This window comes from Monodelphis domestica, chromosome 1 (genome assembly GCF_027887165.1).
Source record: "Monodelphis domestica isolate mMonDom1 chromosome 1, mMonDom1.pri, whole genome shotgun sequence".
Lineage (NCBI taxonomy): Eukaryota > Metazoa > Chordata > Mammalia > Didelphimorphia > Didelphidae > Monodelphis > Monodelphis domestica.
The window spans coordinates 87,437,262-87,462,186 of NC_077227.1; the positions used below are offsets into that span (position 1 = coordinate 87,437,262).

The 24,925-nt window shown below is 35.5% G+C and overlaps 1 protein-coding gene across 10 annotated transcripts in view; it reads left to right on the forward strand.

Annotated features, from left to right (window-relative positions):
- The window catches only part of CHST15 (carbohydrate sulfotransferase 15), a 133,266-nt gene that overhangs the window by 102,075 nt on the left and 6,266 nt on the right, over positions 1-24,925 (forward strand). For all 10 annotated transcript variants that reach the window (XM_007478846.3, XM_007478845.3, XM_056802781.1 and 7 more), the window contains one exon: positions 14,411-14,567. In XM_007478846.3, coding sequence (XP_007478908.1) covers positions 14,411-14,567 — 157 coding nt within the window. The remainder of the gene's footprint in view (positions 1-14,410; positions 14,568-24,925) is intronic.

The window sequence follows — 24,925 nt, forward strand, 5'->3', positions numbered from 1 at the left end:
AAGTTTAGAGCTTAAGGTAAAAGGAGACATTTTTAATAGAAAAATCATAGAGCCAGCACTATTATGGATGATGAGAAGTTCTAAGACATGCTTCCTCAGGCTGTGATGCTATAGTATGTACAAATTGATCAACAACAGTACCAGGGTGTTTGAGGCAGTGTCAACATTTTTATAGAAATGTGGGGGTTGTTGGAAAGACAGTGAATGAATGATCCAGGTACTCAACTCCCTGAGAAATGATCCATAGTTTAGTAGATCAGAAAGACAAGGTTCTTTGATACAAGGGACTATATAATACTTAATGAAGCCAAAGTTACAAGACACTATAAGATAAATAAATGGGTATAAAGACTGAGGAGAAAAATATTTTAATCAAATGTCCTAAAGACCACTCCTAGCATTTGATAACCCATTATGAGAAAGTTTCATGTTTAACTTGTTTCCTATCTATGTTTTTGGAAAATGCATATTTCCTATGCTTTAGTATCATAGGATTTAGTGTCACAGGGGACCTTAGAGATCATATAACCCAGAGAACTAAAGACCAGAGAGACCTGGCTTGCTGAAAGTTACATAGAGCTAGGATTTTAATGTAGGTGTTCTAACTCCAAATATAGTTCTTTTTCCACTGCATTCTGTAAGGTGAATGCTCAAACTTCCACCCTCCTGCCCTGGGACCCCTTTTCTTTAAAATAAAGGGAGAATGATCTAGCTGCCAGAAACAATGCTTCAAGATGCCTGGTAATAGACTTTCTTTTTGTACATCTAATACAAGGAGATTCATATGTATGTCTGGCACATACCTTGCAGTATACACACGCTGTCCCCCCAAGTTTGGTCGAAGGATATCTGGGACTCTTGTTAGGTTCTGGGAAGGGAGCAATGTATGTAAATTATTTGCTAGGATATGTCAGCAGCATCTAGCTTTCTGTGCCTTCTCTCCCAGGCTCCCTAAAATTTATATATATTGTGCTGGGTTACAGTGGGGAAAACTACACTGAATCATTGTTATTGTTAGAGTTAACAAAACCATCCAGAAATCTGCACATTTGAAATTACTGAAAGTGATGCCTTGGCATCAATACAGAGATTTCTTAAGCTTCTTAAGGCTCTGATTTGAATAGTCTTATTTGCTGACCAACTAACATTCTGACTGCCATCCAGGTATTACAAAATGTCATTAAATAATATTTCAGAGACTTCCTAAAAATTAGGGGGGGTAGCCAAGACTTCCTAAAAATTAGGGGGGGGTAGCCAGCATCTGTCATTTCATGACTCCTTCTATCTACTGTGCTTATGAATTTGGGAGGAGGAGAGTTTAGGAAAGAGAAAACAAGGATGCTTTGGAGGTTAATTTTCAGTAACTTCTCCCAGAGGTCAGGAAGTTGACAATTTATTTTCCATTTGGGTATATATGAAGTGTATAAGAGGCAGTGTTGAGAAGTGACTAGACATGTTGAACCCAGAGACAGCAAGACCTCGGTTCAAGTTTTGCCACTGACATATACTGGCTTTGGACTCTCAGTTCCCAAGGTCATTGGTGTCTAACTCAAATAGAAATGAGGGCTACTAATCTATACATAAGAATCAATGCAGGCTGCATATTGACTAAGTTTTAAAACGTAAATCTCTCTCTCTGTTTTATTATGTTTTTATTTATTTTGTTAAGTATTTCCCAATTACATTTTGATCTAGTTCAGGCCACATTTGGAAATGTTGCAGGTAATGGGTCATGTGTCTTAACACCTCTGCTTCAGTCACTTCTGCTGACCTGCCTTGATAGAAGGAGTTTCCTCATCTGTAAAGTCCCTGTACTATCCCAGGCATAATCCTGCTCCCAGTACCTAAATAAAATAACCAAAGTGTGTGTGTGTGGGGGGGATTAATGGGTATTTACTAAACAACTACTGTGCTCTTAGAACTGAACTGAAAAGTGTGGTCAAAAGGAGAAAGAAATATCCAAAAATGTAGAGGTAACAGTTTTGCTGTATCCTTCTTTGAGAAGTTTAAGTCCTTGTTGAAGAAACAATACATATCCTCAGGTAATAATCACAGAGGGTAACTATGTGGCTGAGTGGATAGTGTGCTGGGCCTAGAGTCAGGAACATTTATCTTTTGAAGTTCAAATCTGGGCTCAGACACTTAGTAGTTGTGTGACCTTGAGTAAATCACTTTACCGTTTACTACAGTTTCCTCATCTGTAAAATGTCCTAGAAAGAAAATTATGAACCACTCCAGAAGCTTTGCTAAGAAAACCTCAAATAGGGTCACAAAGAGTTGACTTTGACCAAAAAATTACTGCACAAACATAACTACAAAATAAGGCAAATTATCTGAAATAACTAGTACGTTACATAATAATTAGTATAAGTGCTTTAAGAATCATTCAGAAAAGGGGAAATATTGTGACCCAGTTAGGTGGAGACATACTTATTTTAACCATTCTAAAACATTCTCAATGTATTGCATTTATGTTTTGTCAAATCTTTTCTTTCTGGGAAAAATGATTAAATAAGCTGCAGCTGGATGGATTTTCAACAACTTAGGGTCTGTGGTTTTCTTTATACTCTAGAGTTTAACTTGGAATATGAGCTGGCTACTTTGGAAGTTTTAGGTCTAGGAAAAAACCTCTATACCTGATTAATTCATCATTTCTCAAATTTCTCTTTGGAAAAGAATCTTGTTAGTGTTTCTTCCCTAACTTAATTGTGTGACCAATGAACAATCTACTTTATCTTTTTGACTCACTTTCCTCATCTCTAAAATGAAAGACTTGGACTAGAAGATCTTTCTTTTTTTTTAAATATTTTATTTGATCATTTCCAAGCATTATTCATTAAAGACATAGATCATTTTCTTTTCCTCCCCCCCACCCCCCATAGCTGACACATAAATCCATTGGGCATTGCATGTTTTCTTGATTTGAACCCATTGCTATGTTGATAATATTTGCATTAGAGTGTTCATTTAGAGTCTCTCCTCTGTCATGTCCCCTCAACCTCTGTATTCAGGCAGTTGCTTTTCCTCGGTGTTTCTACTCCCACAGTTTATCCTCTGCTTATGAATGGTGTTTTTTTTCTCCTAGATCCCTGCAGATTGTTCAGGGACATTGCATTGACACTAATGGAGAAGTCCATTACATTCGATTATACCACAGTGTATTAGTCTCTGTGTACAATGTTCTCCTGGTTCTGCTCCTCTCGCTCTGCATCACTTCCTGGAGGTTGTTCCAGTCTCCATGGAACTCCTCCACTTTATTATTCCTTTTAGCACAATAGTATTCCATCACCAACATATACCACAATTTGCTCAGCGATTCCCCAATTGATGGGCATCCCCTCGTTTTCCAGTTTTTGGCCACCACAAAGAGCGCAGCTATGAATATTTTTGTACAAGTCTTTTTGTCCATTATCTCTTTGGGGTACAGACCCAGCAGTGCTATGGCTGGATCAAAGGGTAGATATTCTAGAAGATCTTTCTAAGATCCTTTTCAGCTCTAAATCCTATGAAATCCTTGATCTTTGATAGTTTACATCAACTGTTTTGCCACCATAAGCCTCTTATAAATGTTAATTACTGTTACTATAATCATAAAGTTCTGGAAATGTTAGCATGACTTATGAGGCAAAACTTTTTTTCATTAGCACCGAAGTATGATAAGATATCTGTTATGTGAAACTCAGAAATAATGGTACAAGGATCCCTTTTCAGTAGTGGATGGGGTCAGCAACATTTGAAATTAAGTATATTTTAGACAGTATTGAGGGCATATTCAGAGGTAAATTCTTTTGATACATTTTAATTGATATCTCTGATTTCTTGACCCCATGATGTCAGTGGCCTTCCTTGAAAATGATGGATGAACAACAACAACTTTATTGATGTCTGTTGCGTATGGAGCAGCTAAGTTGCATAACGTATTAGATAGAGTATGGAATCTAGAGTAAGGAAGTACTTAGCTCAAATCCAGCCTAAGACAGTTACTATATGACCTTATACAAAAGTTTCTTCATCTACAAATTACCCATACGATACCTCTCTCAATACCTAAATAAAAAATAAGAGGGGGTAAAAGCTATGTTTTCATATAACTTCTGTCCATCTCAGCTTCCTCATCTGTAAAATAGTGATACTTCCCAGGTTATTTACAAACATAATAAGATAGTATCTGTAATGTACTTTGCAAATCTTAAAGCACTGTTTAAATGCTAGCTATTATTTTTTTATGTAACCTACATATACCATTGTAACCCTGCTCCAGCCATCTTTTCTTTAAAAAAAAATTAAGCACTAAGTCTAAAAAAATGCTTTCTGTAGTCCTTTAATTCGAAACTATCCCTCCTCTGTAGAGAAGGGAAGAAAATATATCCTTATATCACTTCTTTGGGGTCATTTGGTCATTATAATTTCACAACTTTCAATTTCCCTTGGTTCTTATTCTTTCCCATTTATATTTCCAGGGTTATTGCACATGTAATCGTTCCTGGTTCTCTTTGCTTTATTTTGCATCAGTTCATATCTTCCTATGTTTCTCTGTATTTATCATATTCATTATTTTTATAGCACAGTAATATTTAATTGCATTCATGTGCCACAATTTCGTTAGCATTCCCTCAATTGATGGGCATTTAATTTGATTCCAATTCTTTTCTATTATCAAAAGCACTTCTATAAATGTTTAATTGTCTTTTAGGCTTCTCTTTTTATTCATTTACCTCTTTGAGTTGGGTGTCCCTTGCAGTGGAATCTCTGAGTCAAAAGTTATGGATATTTTGGGCACTTTCTTCAAATAATTCCAAATTACTTTCCAGAATGGTTGGGCCAATTCACAGTTCCACCAACCAACAAGGTTGCTAAAATAACAGGAGTACTGAATGCATTGAATATATTTTGACATGTTTGGAATTGCCATTGGAAACAGTCATCATGCATCTGTTTGAAATGATTTGAGAATGAGAAAATGAAGAGAACTTGACTTGAACCATTTGAAATCATAGTCAACTCCCATTATCCTTGGGGACTGGTGGTGGGGACAATTATAGCAGTGTTCTTCAAGGACATTCTTATGTAGCTTGTTTCTCGAGTTCCTATAAAATAAGGTATGAGTAGTGACTTCTTCACAGCACAAAGAAAAAATGATTTCTCTTTCCTTTCTTCTGGGTACCCCCTGGGGAATTCATCTCCCAATTCCTCAGGTACTTTAGCAGTGGCCATATGATGTAGGTCTCAAAAACAGAAAAGGTAAAGACAGACTTGACCAGAACAATAACAAAGAAAGCCTCCTTAGAATTTGACCTTTAAATAAAAAAGAAAGTTAAGTGTAACCTTAATCATTCTAAATTCAGCATTGACTTAGGTACTGTAAGGGGGAAAAGAGGTTAATTTTTAAAATGGTTGGATTTTATTATTTAAGAGTGTGGTCACCAGGAATTTAATTCATTCCAAAGAGATTTTTTTTTAATAATTTGTTTACAAAATGTAGAAAGAGTGAAGCAAGAAATCAGAGAGAGGATAAGGTAAGATATCTAGCCTGAGCACTAAGTAATTTACTCCCAGCCCCTCCAGGCAAGGAGAATTATTTTCAGCCAGCCTTGGCAAAGCTGAGGACCTGGAAAGTGTCTCTCAAGAGTAGGTCTCTCCAGAAAATAGTTTTTTCAGAAAAATACAGCAGTTAAGAATCAGCTTGTCACTCACCATGTGTCAGTCTAATAGCAGATCAAAGAATGAAGAATTACTCCAGTCTCAACTTCCAAAAACTGAAGAACTCAATCTCACAAGAAGTAACAGCTCCTTTTCAAGACACTTCTTTTGTATCACTTCCTGTGTATTCCCATAATTTTACATCTACTAATCATAGTTGGTGCTTTGTTTTCGGACTGCCCAGAAAGCACATGGTCACAGACCTTCCCCACTCAATGTGTGAAATGGGGTGTTTGCACCTTTGGTGATTAAATCTAAAAATGGGTTGATCTCCATACTTAACTTTTAAGTACTGTGTTCTAAAAATAGACAGGGGTTACAATTTAATCTTCACAATCAGGGGAGAGTTAAGTATTTTCATTGTTATAATCAGGGGAGTGTTAAATTTAATCTTCACAGTTCATTTCATATTTCACTGCTGATATCAGCAATGACCTAAAATTATAAAAGCAAAAGGAGATAACAGCCATAAAGCACTTAGAATAATGCCTAGATTATTATAGGTGCTTAATAAATGCTTGTTCCCTTCCTTTGTCTTCCTTTTTTCACAGGTCTCCTCTTGAATAAATCACTGGTTATTTTATTTAAGATCTCTGAGATTCTAAAGGCCACAATGGATTCTTTAAGTATATCAAAGTATTTCCAAGAATCTAAGAGAAAATATTCTTAATCCTCAGGAGGGGGAAGGGAGAAATGACTTAGTATAGTTAAGAAAGGAAGTAAAGATGACTCAGAAATGTCAAAGCCATTATTTCATTTTATTGCACCCTAAACAAATGAAAATAAATAAACTCATCCTGGGCTGACTGAGGGTTTGACATGTGTAAATTAGTTGAATTTTTTTTTTTTTGGCTAAGAAGGCAAGTCTTTGAGGTAGTAGACTCACTGAAGTTATGAATGAAAAATATTTTGTATTCATATCAAAATGTTTAACAAGAAGGAGCAAATATTTGACTTTTTTTTTAAACCCTTACCTTCCGTCTTGGAGTCAATACTGTGTATTGGCTCCAAGGCAGAAGAGTGGTAAGGGTTAGGCAATGGGGGTCAAGTGACTTGCCCAGGGTCACACAGGTAGGAAGTGGCTGAGGCCGGATTTGAACCTAGGACCTCCCGTCTCTAGGCCTGGCTCTCAACCCACTGAGCTACCCAGCTGCCCCCTAATATTTGACTTTTTTAAAATTCTGGTCATCATATACCACTGTAAAACATATGCCTTTGCATGGAAAACATGAGTATGACAAAAAAAAGTTCTAGTCTTCATCCAGTGTCTCCTTGTATTTTAAGCGGCCTTCTAGTATAGCTAAGAGTTTTGGAGAGTTCCTTGGAATTTGTTGTCATGAAGTGTGACATTTCTCATTGAATACAAATCTTTATATAATTTATAGAAATTTACTCATTTTCATTGATAAATCTAAATATTACTAGACCTGTTTTGAGAACCCTAAGACAAAGGAGATTCCATTCCAATGGCTCACCTTTCTAAATCTTGGAATAAACTTATTTGAGTTTCATTCTGGGGTTGACCTAGATCCATGTTTTCCAAACATTATTAGATAAGAATACTTACTATATGTTTCCTGTAACATAGTGGAGATAATCCAGCAAGGCTTTGTGCCATAGCTGAATGGAACATGATTCATTTCTCCGTCATTGCTAGAATAATCATTTAAACATGTGCAGATGACTTAGCCCTTATACTTTGCAGATTCCTGGAAATTCCGAGAATAATTAATTCATTTAACAGAATTGTTTTTATTATTTTATATTGATGACTTTTAATTTTTAGATCACATTAATTTGAAAATATATTATCTCCCTTTTGACCAGCAAGCTTTGCCTTTTAACCAAGATTTAAAATGGCAAAGTTTATTTAAAAAGCAATTTGGTAAAAATACCCAACATATTAACTTGTCTGAAAATACATGTAATTTTCCATACTTATAAACTTCTACCTCTGCAATGAGGGAGGAAGTTAACTTTTATTTTTGTTATTGTTCAGACACATCTAACTCTTTCTGACCTCATTTGGAGTTGTTTTGGCAAAGATACTGAATTTATTTGCCATTGTCTTCTGCAGCCCATTTTACAGATGAGGAAACTAAATTAAGTGAACAGAGTTAAGTAACTTGCCCAGGGTCACACAGCTCGTAAATATCTGAGACCAGATTTGAACTCAGAAATATGAATCTCTCTAACTTCATGCTTGGCACTCTATCCACTCCACCACTTCCTAATCTTGGAGGCTAACCTTGCTCATTATAATTGCACAATGTTCATTTTTTTTTCCTTCTTTCTATTAGATTAGAGCCATTGTGCATATTGTTTTGCAGATTCTCTTCTTTCTGATATAGTTCATATTTTCCCATGTGCCTTTGGATTTTCATATTATTTATTCTTCTTCATAATTCTGTACAACTTTTAGACTTTTGATAAGCATTTAGTTGGTTTCTATTCCCTTACTACCATAAAAGAGCTACAGTGAATATTTTGATAGATATTGGACCTCTCAGTCTTTAGCCTCTGAAGTATATGTCCAGCAGTAGGATCTCTATGTAAAAGACTATGGGCATTTTAGTCAGACTTTTTAGCATAATTCTAAATGACTTTTTTTCTCTTAAACCCTTATATTCTGTCTTGGAATGAATACTGTTTGTTGGCTGCAAAGCAGAAGAGTGGCAAGAGCTTGGCAATGGGAGTTAAGTGACTTGTCCAGGGTCACAAAGCTAGGAAGATTCTGAAGCCAGATTTAAACTGAAGACCTCCCATATCTAGGCCTGGCTTTCAAACCACTGAGTCATCCAACTTCTCCCTAAATTACTTTTCAGAACGGTTGAACCAATTCTGTCAACAATGTATTATTATAAGTATGCCTATTTTCTGATATCCATTCTGACACTAACTTAACTTTTATTATCTATGACAAATTATAGAGTATTAATTAGAACTTTAGAGTATGGGCATTCTTTTATTTTCATTATTCTATTATTCACATTTTGGAGCAATCTTTGATATGGTTGCTAATAGCTTACATTTCTTTTAAGAACTTTTTGTTCATCTCCTTTGGCCATTATCCATTGAGGAATGATTTATGGCCATATATATTAATGATAATTCCTTATATATATCTTGTGAATCAGACAAAAATAACAATAACAGTAATAATAAATAATTAATATATATGTGACATTTTTAAATTCACAAAGTGATTTACAGATATCTTATTTTATCCTCAACATCCCCATTTTACAGATGATGAAATCAGGATTAATGAGTAAGGTGACTTGTCCAGCATCATATAACTAGCAAATGTCTGAAGCTGAATTTGAACTGTGATATTCCTAACTCTAGGTCCAGAATTCTTTCTACTGGGCCATATAGCTGCATTTATCAAATCAAACAATACTTAAGAAATCCCCACTACATGTAAGACATTATGTTAGATGCTGTGCAAAGGTATTTGCATGTATGGATTTGTTATCTCTTTGATATTGGCATGGTCTCCAGTGATGCATATTGTAATATATCCATGCCTGTCATCTGTTTTGGATCCAATCCAATCTAATTAAAATTTCTTAACTGCCTTCTATGCACCAAGCACTGTGCTAGGTGCTGGCAGCACTATTAGTAGAAAGACAGTCCTCACCCTCAAGGAGCTTACAATCTAATGGAAGGGGACAACACACATATGAAAGGAAGTGGGAAGGAGGGAGATGACATCTGAGAGACCCTGGCACAAGAGTATCTTGTTGAAACCAGGTAAAGCAGCAGATGCAGGGTAGAGTGAGGATAAAACGTCCAGTTTCTGTCCTTTCTAAAGGAAGGCATTCGGAGGAGTTTGTTACTTCATTTTCAAACTCTCCAATAAGAGGGAAGAGGAAGCTGAGATAGTGGTGCCAGTCAAGGTTGGAGTTAACAGCCTACTGATGAGATGAACTCAACCTGAGAAGAACATATAGTTTGCTTTCAGAGGTATTCGTGATCATTAAAAGAAAAAAAAAAGATGACCTGGTTACATAATAATGGACAAAGACTGCAGTCTTTATGAGCATATACACAAAATCCAGAACTTTGAAAGAATACCAGCACATTAGGTGGATGCCCCTTTGGTGGAATTATGGAAAGATACTGAAAAGATCCACTCTACATCTGCTGCCCGGATTCTGCATCATCTTTATGACCAAAGCCAAGCTGACTATAGCTATTTGCACCCTGAAGACAAAAAGAAGAAATTCATGAAAGGCACATGAATGTGAATGTCCATTCATCTGTTCCCTGTGTGCGAGCACCACACATATACAACACCATTTCACATTCTGCGGATTTCCAGAGCTTCACTCCACCCCAACCCCAACTCCTTTCAATAGCTCTTAAATCCCCACTTAAGAAGATAGGATATATCTCTTTTCCTCCATATCCTAAAGTCACACATCTAGGATTTCTGTTGCTGCCACATTCACCAGTGCTGGGGAGCTGGCTACTCTGGGTATATTTTGGAGAGGAGGAAGAGAAACAGCAGCACCGCATGGGCTCTGGAGACTGATATTGATAGGAATTTACACAAACCTTGGTAGCCATCTCAAAGTGTTTAAAGGAAAAGTATGCTTAGACTTGTTCTTTTGGACCCTAGAAAACCAAATTAGAAACAAGAGGTAGAGGTCACAGAGGCAGATTTCAGCTTGATGTAAGGAAAAATAACTTAACAATGAGAATTCTCCCAAAGTGGAATGTGGTCAACAATCACTTTTTGCTGAGATCTTTAAACAGAGGTTGGAGAACCACTTGTTAGGTCTGGTGAAGAAGGAATTCTTGTAACATTATAGATTGGATTCAGTGGTATCAGAGGTTCTTTCTGAGAGAGTACAACCCCTGTACACTCCCCTGCCCCTCAGTACTTACCTGCCTTTGAAACAAGCCTGAGTCTGTGGTTTCTGTAAGATATCTTTACCCTACCTTTCAAATCAATCAACTAGAATTTAGTGTTTACTTTTCAAGTGCCCGGTAAGCACTGGGGGTAGAAAGACAAAAGTTTACTCTCAAGGAGCTTTTAGTTTAATGGAGGAAATATATGTTTAGAGAGAGAGTTATAGATATCTATAGTTAGGTAGATTGTAGTTGGATATGAGAGAGATGATGGATAGATAAATAGATGATTGATTGATACATAAAGAGATGATAGATAGATAGATAGATAGATAGAAAGAAAATAGATAATATATAAGTTGGCCATGACCTATTGATTCTTCTCTTTCAGGATTTCTTGCAGAGGATATCCTAAAAGACTCAGTACAATTTTAAGCCATTAATGCAGCTTGTTAGCTCTGAGTGCACAGAATATTGGCTCAAGTTAGGAAGACCTGAGTTCAAATCCAGCCCAGACACTTCTTAGCTGAGTGACCCTGGGCAAGTCATTCATGCTCTGTTTACCTAACTTCCCACATCCATAAAATAGGGACCTTTTGGTAAGATAACACCTACCTCCCAGGATTGTGAGGATAAAATGAGATATTTGTAAAGCACATAGTACCATATAGATACTAACTATTATTGCTAACCATTATTATTGTACATCCAGCACTATTTTCAGGTCACAAAAAAAATGAAGGGGAAAAAAGGAATGATAAAGCTAACAGTTTGACAAAGCCATCCAGTTTAGATACAAAATGTAGCCTGCTTATTGACAGGAAGAATAAGGAGACTTAGGTTCCAACTACGTCTTCTACTATTGTGCTCAAATTAGTCAATCTTAAGCAAATTCTTTAACTTCTCTGGCCTTATTTTCCTCATCTGTGAAATGAGGGGATTTGGTACATCATTTGTAAGATATAGATGTACAAGTATAATGTAGTATTTAGTTCCCATTTACAACAAACAATTTCTGATTTTTTAAAAAAAGTTATTCATGTATATATGTATGTATAAATTTATAATAAATATTTTGTAGAAATATGACATTGGAAGAATAATAACATTCTTCTTTCTTTTATAAGACAGAGGCCTGAAACAGAAATTAGCTATGCTTTTCATAATCTCTACTCTGCAATTAGTCAATTACAAAGTCTGACACCAGTTTTAAAATATTTATTTAATTAATTAATTTAGACTGTTTTTCCATGATTCCATGATTCATGTTCTTTCCCTCCCCTCCTCCAGCCCCCTTCCCCTTTTCCCCCCATAGCTGACACACAATTCCATTGGGTTTTGTTTGTGTCATTGATCAAGACCTATTTCCATATTATTGATGATTGCACTAGAGTGATCATTTGGAGTCTACATCCCCAGTCATATCCCCATCAACCCATGTGATCCAGAAGTTGTTTATCTTCTGTGTTTTTATTCCCATAGTTCTTCCTCTGAATGTGGATAATGTTCTTTTTCATAAGTCCCTCCGAATTGTCCTGGATCATTGCCTTGCTTGCTAGTAGAGAAGTCCATTACATTTGACTGTACTACAGTGTATCCATCTCTGTGTATAATGTTCTCCTGGTTCTACTCCTCTCACTCTGCATCAATTCCTGGAGGTTGTTCCAGTTCATTTGGAATTTCTCCAGTTCATTATTCCTTTTAGCACAATAGTATTTCTTCACCATCAGATACCACAATTTGTTTAAACATTTCTCCAATTTTTTTGCCACCACAAAGAGCTCAGCTATAAATATTTTTGTACAAGTCTTTTTCCTTATGATCTCTTTGGGGTATATACCCAGCAGTGCTATGACTGGTTCAAAGGGCAGACAGTCTTTTAAAGCTCTTTGGACATAGTTCCAAATTGCCCTCCAGAATGATTGGATCAATTCACAACTCCAGCAGCAATGCATTAATATCCCAATTTTGCCACATCCCCTTCAACATTTATTACTTTCCTTTGCCTGACACCATTTTTAGTAAATGGTTTGAAAACAAAGCATAGTTTAAGCTCCTTAGAAAATGCAAGAAAAGATTTCTTGTACAAGTTTCAGACTAATATAGATTGATTAAAGAACCTGACCAAGAATAAAATTTAACATGAAGTTGGCAATGGCATTTTTATATTTTTATTTTATTTTTTACCGATTATATGTAATACAATATTTCCACACAAGTTTTCCTAAGTTACACATGATCAAAATTATCTCCCTGACTTCCTTCCTTTCCCCGTTCTGGTGCTTGCAGGCAATTTGATCTGGATTATACATGTATTATCTGGCAAAGCATATTTCAATATTACTAATTTTCATAAGTGAGTAATCTTCTAAAATAAAAACGTCAAAACAAACCCAAATAGACAATTTAAAAACCATATGCTTTCATCTGCATTCTGACTCCCAACAGTTCTTTCTGTGGAAGTGGATAGCATCCTTTGTCATAAGTGCCTCAGAACTGTCCTGGATCATCATATTACTAATGATAGTTCTGCTTATTTTTCACTCAACATCAGTGCATGAAGATCTGTCCAACTCTTTCTGAAAGCATCCTGTTCATCATTCCTTTCAGCACAATTGTATTCCATTCATCATATACCACAATTTATTCAGCCTTTCCCCAATTGATGGATATTCCTTTAATTTCCAATCCTTTGCCAACACAAAATAGCAACTATAAATATTTTTGTACAAGTAGGTCCTTTCCTTACCCCCCCTTTTTTTCACCTCTTCAGGATACAGACCTAATTGTGATATTACTGGATCAAAGAGTTTGCATTGTTTTATAGCCCTTTGGGCATAATTCCAAATTGTCCTCCTGAATGACTGAATGAGTTCATAACTCCACCAGCAATGCATTAGTGTCCCAATTTTGCCACATCCCCTCAAACATTTATCATTTTTCTTTACTGTCATATTGGCCTATTTGATAGGTGTGAGTTGATAACCTCAGAATTATTTTAATTTGCATTTCTCTAATAAAGAGGGACTTAGAACACTTTTTTTCATATGATGATTGATAGCCTTGATCTCATCATCTGAAAACTGCTTATTCATATCCTTTGACCATTTTTCAATTGGGGAATGACTTATATTCTTATAAATTTGATTTAGTTCTCTACATACTTGAGAAATGAGACCTTTATCAGAGAAATTTGTTGTAAGATCTTTTCCCCAGTTTGTTGTTTCCCTTCAAAACTTGTTTGCATTATGTTTTTTTTTACAAAAACTTTTAAATTTAACATAATCAAAATTATTCATTTTACATATTATAATATTCCCTCTCTTCCTTTGGTCATAAATTCTTCCCTTCTCCATAGATCTTACAGGTAAATTACTCTATGTTCCCCTAATTTACTTATAATATTACCCTTTATGCCTAAATCATATACCCATTTTAACCTTATATTGGTATAGGGTGTGAAATATTGATCGATACCTAATTTTTCCCATGCCATTTTCCAATTTTTCCAGCATTTTTTGTCAAATAGTTCTCATCCCAAAAGCTAGGATCTTCGGGTTTATCAAACACTAGATTGCTGAGGTCATCTATTCCTAATCTAGTTGATTTATCTACCCTTCTGTTTCTTAGTCAGTACAGTTGGCATTATTATAAAAGGAGCCTGGTAGACCTGAGCATGATGATAGGAAGACAGGAAGTGGCAAATGGGTAAAACAAAAGAGTCATAATACCAAAGGAAAAATAGCATTTTAATGAACAATATAATATGGACATTGGTTTCCATTTTCATGGAAGCTGAGCTGTTCTACATTCACAAAGAGTAAAATATCCATCTGTATTTCATTTACAGGTTGTACTCAGATTATCTATACTTTGCAAGTTCCAATAAATCTGCTGAAGATTTCCATGAAAAAGTGGCAGAATCTCTGCAGCTGTTTGAAAATTGCATGTTGGATTATTCATTGCGAGCCTGTGTCTACAACAACACACTGAATAATGCCATGCCTGTATGTATTTACAAAATCCTTTGCCTTCTCTCAATAATGAGCTATTTTGCTGTTATTATCTAAGTGGAAATGTGGCTCAGAATTTTAGCATATAAACAGGAGGAAGTGTTTTAATGTGCAAATACTGTTCAGAGAGCCCTTTGAGAAGTAGATAACATTAAAATAGATATGCAGGTCAGTGAAAACCAGCATTTTTCTCACTTTGTTCCTAGCTGATGATCCACTACGAGCCATAACTTCTTGCTTTGCTAGAGAATAAGGGAACTTTTTTTTTTACATTACCATTTGGTAGGCTTTTTATTCCAAGTCCATTCAAAATTCCTGATTGAGAAGAATAATCAACCTGGAAATTATCTTATGAATAGACATTCTATTTGTCAAAGTTATGGTTTAATTTTAAAATATTTTGTTTTGTTTTATATTGTATACCAGTAACTACCAATGTTTCACATGACTGACTATCAAACGGAATATGCCATCTGCTGCTCAATTTTATATTTCTTATCTAAATTCATGAGGACCTTTCTGTTTATTTTTAATACAAAGAAAGTATTTTTATTGTCTTTTGTGAGTTCAGAGCATTTAAATTAGGGATGGTTTACCTCAATTCATAATATTTTGCTCAGTTTCCAGAAGTTTCCTCAGTTCATGCAAATTCTGTTCCAAATCAGCAAGCACTTACTAAGCCTCTACTATATGCTGAACACTGTTAAGAATGCAGATTGTTGGAAACACTTCTTAAACAAGATTGTAGAAGCCAATGAGGTAGAAGTAGCTAAGTGGTGACAGTTAGGTGGCATAGTGGATAAGATTCATGAAGACCAGAGTTCAAATCCTGTGGAGAGAAGATGAGATATATCTTCATGCAAAGCAGTATTCAATAAGGATCTTATGAGCTCTGTATCAGAAGGATTCAGAATTTATGGAGGAGAGACCTCTGTCAATATAGGGAATGAGGGAAGGATTCACTGAAGAGAATGAAAGTATGTAATAAAAGGATTTGGGAATAGTCACAGTTTCTGGTTCTCTGACCATAAATGACTCAATAAGTTGATGAACAAGTATTTATTAGGAGCCTGCCATTTTCTAGGCACCGAGCTAAGACTTGGGTGTATTAAGACAAAAGTAAAACAATCTGTTGTCCTTAAAGAGCCTCCATCTATCAAAGACTATATATAAGATATATCTATGTTTATCCACATATGGATACACATATAATATGCTATACTCTATATTACACATGTAATATAGATATATATCTCCATATGATATATACATATATATCTATATCTAGATAAGCATATTTATTTGCTTTCCTACATATACTATATAGATGTGTTATATATAGATGCGTTAATATCACACTTTTGCAAATATCTAGATAGATATACTTAGACTATATCTCTACTATGTATTATGGATGCTGATATAATCATATCTAGAAAGAAATATATACACATATACAGTATATTCTGTGCTATAAGGTATGTATGTGTTTCTACACATACACAAATTAAGAGAGAGGCAGGAAGACAGAAACAAATGTGTTTTGTCTGTGTATATGTGTGTTTATGTATGCATTTAGGTGCATGTATACATACACATGCATATTATATTTACTTGGTGTAAACATACATATATTTTTTATTTACTTTCTATATAAATGTATACACATACCAAGCAAATACTCCATGTGTATGTGTGCATGTGTGTATGTACACATGTATGTGTGTGTGTGTGAAGTAAATGCAAAGCACTAGTATTTGGCAGGTCATGGGCAGTGGGGAGCATTATGAAAGGATTCTTGTAGAAGGTGGTTCATGACATGAATCTTGAAGGAAATTTGAGATGCTAAGGCATGAGAGGAGAAGACAAACTATAATAGGCATGGGGGAACATCCAACTCAAAGATTCAGAGACAAGGGAATGGATGCCATTTATGAGACACAGTAAGGACAATTTGACTTGAGTACCCATTCGATCATTCTGTTGACGGAGGTCAGGTCATTTTCAAGGAATCAACCTCCTACTATATTTGACAAGAAGTGCATGAACCATCAGATATATCTTTGCATATTCAGTGATGGTGTTAGTGTCAGAGTCTTAATAAGAACAGCAAGAAAACCCAACAACAACCAATAACCCCACCACTTCTACCCACGAGAACATTTCCTTAGACTTCATTGTCCTTTACCTATAATCTTATCAGTACACCAGTTTATGTGTCTGTTGTAAATATGGCATCATTGATTGATTAGAATGATTTGTTGGCATGAGACCAAAGCTCACATCAAATAATAAAATGCTTATTAAATGTTTTAGAGGGCATTGTAGAAATTTCATGAATTAAGAAATCACAGGACTTTTAATTTCACACTAAATAACTAAAGTCTGTAAAATTATAATTTCAATACTATTCATAGGATCCAAAATTTCATGATTAGAATTTGGAAATTGTACAGAGTGGTATTAGGAAGGGAAATAGACATTTCCTCACCCAATCAGAACCATCATGGACCAACTTTCTGACCTTTTGTTGAATATATTTTTAAAGGAAGATTTCATGAAAAGAAAACATAATTTAGAGGTTAAAATGACCTTTCTTTACAGATGGAAACTAAGGCCTAGAGAATTAAATGATTTGCCTAAAGTCAGTCGGGTTGTTTAGAGCAGAACTGGAATTTGAACATAGTTTTTTGGATCAAAATCTAGGACTCTTTCTACTCTAGTGTCACTTGATTGATCGATTTCTTTCCAGCAAGTAGGGCATGACCAAATTCATTTAACTGTTACCTTGTTGACTGTGTTCTTGGTCTTGAAATTTTGAGAGAAATCATTCACATTGGATACTGTTTAATGAATTTTAAATGAATTGAAAGCAAGTAACTACTGTGCCTGAAAACAAGTGAAGTTGGTTATTTTAGTTATTTTGTAGCTGGAGGAATCTTAAACAATGTTTAATCATGTTAAAATTCACCTAGAGAGTTATCCAGGCCCAGCTTAGGGGGATTTGCCAGTGGCTAGAGCTACTACTGAAAGGATAGAATACCAAGAGAGTGGAAACCGTATTAAACTCATTTCCACTGTCCTGATATGTTCTTCATCAAAAAAGTACATGACACCTATGACCTATTGTCCAAAGGTTATGTGCTTATTGCTAATGAACTAATTTCTTGACAATTATCCCCACCAGCAAGCTTTAATAGAGACAGTATCTGCTGAGCTCAGTATGAGCCAATCCTTGATTTTAAGGGATCTATAGTCCATTTGGGGAGACAGCAGTAAGGTGCATTTATTAAGTGCTTACCACATGATAAGCACCATACTAAATGCCAAAGTTTCAAAGACAGCCCATGCTCTCCTGGAGCTCACTGTCTAACGGGTGCGACAAAATGAAAACAATTTCACACAAACAAGATATATAGAAGGGAGCCGTTAGCATTAAGGGGGATCAGGAAAGACTTCTCATAAAAGATGGGATTTTTGTTGGAAACTGAAGAAGCCAGGGAAGTCAGGAGTCAGAGCTCAGGATGGGAGAGCACTGCAGGTGTGAGAACAGCTAGTGAAAATTGTAGTCATAAGATAGAGAATCTTGGATAAGGAAGAGCAAGAAGGCCAGTATCACTGGGCAGGAGAATACATGGAAGTAGGTGAGAAGTTTGGAAAGGGTGACAGCAGTCAGTTAATGAAGGAATATTTTATATATCTACATGGCAATTTATCATTCCTAAATGGTACAGAGGATAGAATGCTGAGCCTGCAGTCAGAAAGAATTGAGTTCAAATCTAGGCTCAGATATTCAATAGCTGTGTAACCCTAGGTGAGTCACTTAATCCTATTTGCCTCAGTTTCCTCATCTGTAAAACAAACCAGAGATAGAAGTAGCAAACTACTCTAGGATCTTTGCCAAGAAAACTCCAAAATGGGGTCACAAAGAGTCAGGCATGACTGAAATCACTGAACAACAAAGTTCTCCCAGTACTTGATGCTTTCTGCATGCAACAAACTGTCTATGGCAAGTGTTATTCCCATTTTTTCAATGAAGAAATTAAGAAAAGAGATTATATAGGACTGAATATCTAGACTGGAAGGCACCTTAATATCATTGGGACTAGTGGTGTCAAATTCTAGTAGAAATGGAGATCATTAATTCATACATAAAGATCCCTGAGGGTTGCATATTGGCTTAATTTTAAGATAAGATTTTATCTATGCTTTATTTTACTTTTATTTATTTTGTTAAATTATTCCCAATTACAATTTAATCTGGTTTGAGGCCACACTCAGAAGTGTTGTGGGTCACATATGTCTAATCTAGGCCAGACCTCTGATTATATAGATGAGGAAACTAAAGATTAAAGAGATCATGTACTGTGCCTAGGATCACAGTGGCAGAATCAATAGTACATTTGATGACTTCAAGTACATCCTTTTAAGTTCAGCACTCTTTCCCCTGTACCATGATGACTTACATGAGAGCATAGAGTTAATTAGTGATAAAGATGAAACCTAAAGGCAGCTTGGTGGTGCCATGGATTGAGCATCAGGAAGATTTGAGTTCAAATCTACCTGCCCATATAAGCTTACTAGCTGGGAAGTCACTAAACTGTTGTCTACTTCATTTTCCTCCTTTGTAAAATGGAGACAGCAATAGCATCTGTGTCACTGGGTTGTAAGCATCAAATAAGTTAATATAAAAAGTGCTTTGTAAGCCATAAAGCACGGTGTAAATGCTATTCTTGCATATATATATATGTCTGTAATCATATATGATGTTATATATTATTATATTAAGTAGAATGTATTTGTTTTTATTATTGCTCGCTAGCAGTAACTCAGGTCTCTGTATTCCTCTTTCAGTCATTTCCACAAAATGGAAAAGTGGAGAGACTAAAGATTTCAGTGTGTGCTAGAAAGGGCTTATATAGGAGGAAATTGACTTCAGCAGATACTTGAAACATAGATAAGGCCTGGATAAATGCAGAAAATAGAGAAGAGATTCCTAGAAAAGAGAATAGGGTGAGCAAGAGCTTCAAGATGAGAAAAATGGGGAGGATCTACATAGGATACATTAAGGAAATCACCTGGAATAGAATACTAATTTATTTTAATAACTTCATAGTATATATTTCCTTCTGTTCATAAATGACCATCTTATATAAATAAGCATCTTCTATACCATCATGCACTTTGCATCACTTTTAAATTTGCAATTTTTTTTGATTGGGCAAGGGAAAAGGAGAAAACAACAAATATTATTAAGCCTCAAACTACAGTACAAATATTATTCATTTGATCTTAGTAATGTCTTTTATCATAGTTAAAGTAAATCCCCATGAAATAAAGCAAATGGACTCTAAATGTTATCTGCATTCCCTCTTTAAACCATTAGGCAAAACTTTTTTTTCCAGTTACGTGGCTAGTAGAGTGGCCCTCGCACATTACCAGATGCAAGGGAAAATCATAGATTCATAAATAGAAAGCTGGAAAGGACCTAAATGGCCACCTTATCTAATCCATTATTTTATAGATGAAGAAACTGAGGCAGACAGCAGGCAAGTGACTTTCTTGAGGTCACTCAGGAGAGTCAAATGCCAGCCTCCTCAGAATCTCTCGTGGTTTGTCCCACTTTTCAAGTGGCCCTTTTAAAAGAGACCTCAGGATCAAGGTCTCTAAAAAATGAAAAGATATCAAAGGAGGGAAATGCTTATGGGCAATTAGGATAAAATTCATTAAATTCCTCATGAAGGAATTGGATGTTTTAATTATTTTCACCATCTCTTTAACCTCCTTCATTTATAGAACAATGTCATTGTCTCCTAGCTGATATATGTGTATATATACTTTGTATATATACAAAGATAGTACTTTGTAGATTGTAAAATGCTATATAAACTTGAACTATTTTTGAAAAGATATATATGTATATTTGCACACACACACAAACATATATATTCATATATATGTATATGTGCACAATTAAGTGCAAGTACCAATAGGTCCCTTTAAAAAATCACATTATTGGGACAGGTGGGTAGCACAGTGGATGGAGAATTAGACCTGGAATTAAGAGGACTTGGCTTCAAATCTGGCCTCAGCACTTTCAACTGTGTGACCCTGGCAAATCACTTAACTCCAGCTTCCTAGCCCTTATCATTTCTTCTGTCTTCAAACTGATACTAAGACAGAAAATAAGGCTTTTTACAAAAATTCAGATCATTTTGGAAATTGATTTTAAGGGAAATACTTGCCTCTAGTATCACTTTGAAGATTTGGATATGTTGTCAGACTGGGACCAAGAACTGGAATCATCACTTTGTTAGCTATGTGAATTTGAGCAAATCATTTCCCATCTAAATTCTAGTTTTCTCATGTATAAGGGAAATATTTTCATAAGACAGCACATAGAATTATTGTGAAGGAAGTTCTTTGTAGATTTTAAAGTGCTATATAAACATGAAAATATGTTTCTCTTATAGAAACAGTATGGTGTATAGATAAAGAGAGCTGGCTTCAGAGTTAGGATTTGAGGTGGAAATAGATTCAAGGAACTCCTTGGATTCATACTGGTTTGGTGACCCTGTACAAGTCACTTAACTTCTCAGTGTTCTAGGAAATTCTCTATGTAGCAGAGAAAGTAACCAAGAACTCTCTACACTGAAAACACCACAGATTTAACTTAATTTTCTTTTTTTTCCCTTCTTTTTCCTCATTGCTGACAAAGTACATTGTGCTCCCTGTACAGCCAAAGTCTCTTTTGTATTCTGGTTACCTGCCTCAACCCCTTACTCACTTATTAGCTTCCATGAAATCAGGAATTAGGTTTTATCTTTTTTTCTCCCTCCAGAGCCTTTCGTCTATACATAGGAGGCATTTAATAAGTATTCATTGGATCGAATATTGTTAGATTCGCTTGAGGCAAGTATATGGAATATATGTCAGTAACTCATCTTGGACATCATTTCCCCAATCCCATTTTGATCATCTGCTCGGTTTGTATTAAAGCACAATCCCTGGCTCTTCTCTTAGTTCAAATAACTGCAGTCCTAGTTCTTGTCATCAGCTCTTGTCTGGACTGGCAATAATCTTCTAACTGGTTTTTCTTACTCAGATTTTCTCCTTCTCTAGACCATCTTCTATATACCTGCCAAGTGATCTTCCTAAAGCCCAAGACTGCCCATGTCACCCTTATAACCTCTATGACAAAATAGAAACTACTTTGTTATTCAAGGCCCTTTATCTCCTGCCTTCTTCCATTCTTCCTCTCTTATAATCTCTTTATTCTATGTATGGTCCTTCCATGCTGGTCTATTTGTTGTTTCATCTTACACTTGTCTCACCTTATCTGTGCCTTTGTTGTGGTTGTTGTTCAGTCTTTTTGGTCATGTCTGATTGGGGTTTTCTTGGCAGATAGTTGAAGTGGTTTGATATTTCCTTCTCTAGCTCATTTTACAGATGAGGAAACTGAGGCAAACAGAGTTAAGTGATTTGCTCAGGGTCACACAGCTAGCATCTAAGGCCATATTTTAACTTGAGTTTTCCTAATTCCAGTCCCAGTGCTTTATCTACTGTCCCAACTAGCTACCTTTGTGCTGACTATCAGCCAGATCTGGAATGCTCTCCCTCCTCAACAGCACCTATTAGAATCCCTAGAATCATTCAAGATTCACCTTATATATATATATTTTTTTTCTTGGAGGTCTTTCCTGGTTCCTTCCAGCTTCTAATGTCCTTCTCTCAATGGGGATTTTCCATCTACTCTGTACAGAGCTTATATTCATCTGTGTACATGCATGTTGTATCCCCCAGGGCTTACCACAAACCCTGGCACAAAATAAGCATCAATCAATACTTGTTTATTGAGTGTTTGAAGCTTAATTGATGTCTCTCATTTTTAAAGTCCTAATCATTTCTTCTTAACACTCCTTACACACACACACACATGAAAAACCTCTCTTGAAAAAGAAAATATTCAAAACTAACAGAATGTAATTACCCTTAAAGCATATACCTTATTCCAGACAGATTGTGATAGATGCAAATTCCATTAGATCCTTATAGAGTGTACATGCACATATGCTCACACACATATACACATATTTATTTTTTTCTGTTGCATGAGAGAAGATGGATATGTTTCATCATTTATTCTCTGAATCTGAGATTAACCATTACGTTTCATCATAGTTCAACTTTTAATGTTTTATTTACATTATTGTACTGGTTTTTATATTGCTTTCTTTGTTTTTTTTTGTGCTCTTCATCATTTAATGGGTTAGTATTCATTAAGACAAGTTAAAAGTAGTCTGGGTAAGATTAGATGAGAACTTGAATTATGTTGGTGACTATGAATGGAGAGGAGAGGGTAGGTAAAAATTATAATTAATTGGTCATATTTAATTATTAGTATGTAATTAATAAAAAATAACATCAGTTAATGCTGATTGGTTAATAGAAGTATTTCTCTGAATTCCTCAGGTAGGTCATTTTGCACAACTCACAATATTCCACTACCTTTATATAAAAAAAAATTGTAATGGTCAACATTTGCAGTTGATGAAACAACCAGCAACTTTGTTGCTATCACAAAATGTGCTTCTGGGAATATTTCAGTAAATATGGAGCCTTTCTGTTTTTGACTTCTTGTGATATATGTTCAAGAAGGGAATTTCTTCATGACTTTTTTCATTTGGTCCGGAATATTGCTTTGGAAACAGAATGAAAGGAGATGGAGAGAGACTAGAAAAGGGGAGATGTTAGGAGTCTATATGATGATCTAGATGGAGGGAGCATAATGATGAGCTAGAAGGAAGATGAAAATACAAAGGAAAGGACAGGTTTGAGAATTTTTATCTTTTCTATGAAGAAGGCTCCTTCTCTCTTTCTTTTCCCAGTACCTTCCCAGAGATCTAGTTTCCAAATGACTTAAAGCATATCAAAGTTAAGAATTTTAAAAAATGAAATTAACATCTTTTCCCCAAAACCTACTTCCCTTTCCTATACTACTTTATTGTTACTAATAATGGTATAGCCATATTTCCAACATTGGAGTAATTTTTGACTTTTCCATTCCATACCTTACACATGTGATTATGAAGTCTTCTTATTTCTACTTTCCCAATAGTTGTTGTGCCTGCCCTCTCCTTTTCCATTTATATGAACCAACATCATTTAGGTTGTCATTTAATCTTACCTATATAACTTCTAATATAGCCTTTTAATTTGTCTTCTTGTCCCCAATATTTCCTCCATCTCCAACCCTCCATGGTCAGTCACTTTTTTCAGTCATGTTTGACTGTTCATAACCCTACTTAGGTTTTGGTGGGGCAAAGATCCCGGAGTTGCTTGTCATTTCCTTCTCCAGCTTTACAGATGAGTAAATTGAGGAAAATAGGTGTGACTTGGCCAAGATCACACAGCTAGTAAGTATCTGAGGCTGCATTTGAACTCAGGTCTCCTGACTCTAATCCTGGCACACTATCCACTGCAGCACCAGCTGCCCTAGTTCTCTCCACTATTGAACCAATCTTAGTCCTCATGTATTGCTATTGTCTCACCCCTACTCTGTTTATCTTTAATCTTTATCTTCACTACTTACCCATTGCCTATTGAATAAAATTATTATTCCCTGCTTTTTTTTTTTTTACTATGGAATAGACCCCTTTTTCATTTCTGGTGAAATCCCTTCCTTCCTGTAAGAGCCGACAGAGATGCTACTTGCTCCATGAATTCTACCTAGACTTTGCTGGATAAAAGTGATTTCTCCTACCTCAAATTTATCATTGTATTTTGTCTGGCTCTCATGTTGTCCTTTTATTTTCTTCCTTGCATCATTCTTTTTCCCCCTATATTTTTCATTTTTGTAATAATTCTTTAAAAACCAAAACCCCACATCCAATACCCATATTAACAAGTAAAAATAATATGTTTTTCTTTTGTTTCTACTCCCACAGTTCTTTATCTCAATGTGGATAGTGTTCTTTCTCATAAGTCCCTTGAGATTGTCCTGGATCATTGCATTGTTATCAGTACTAAAGTTGATTATAAATGATTGTCCCACAATGTTTCAGTCTCTGTGTACAATGTTCTCCTGGTTCTGCTCATTTCACTCTGCATGAGTTTGTGGAGGTCTTTCCAGCTCATATGGAAATCAAACAGTTTATTTTTCCTTATTGCACAGTAGTATTCCATTACCATCATATACCACCATTTGTTCAGCCATTCCCCAATCAAGGTACACCCCCCTCATTTTCCAATTTTTTTTCCAATCTTGTATCATTTATCCAGGGTCCATGTTGTATCTACCCAGCCATCTATTAGACCATAAATTCTTTGATGATAGAAACAGCACATAACAC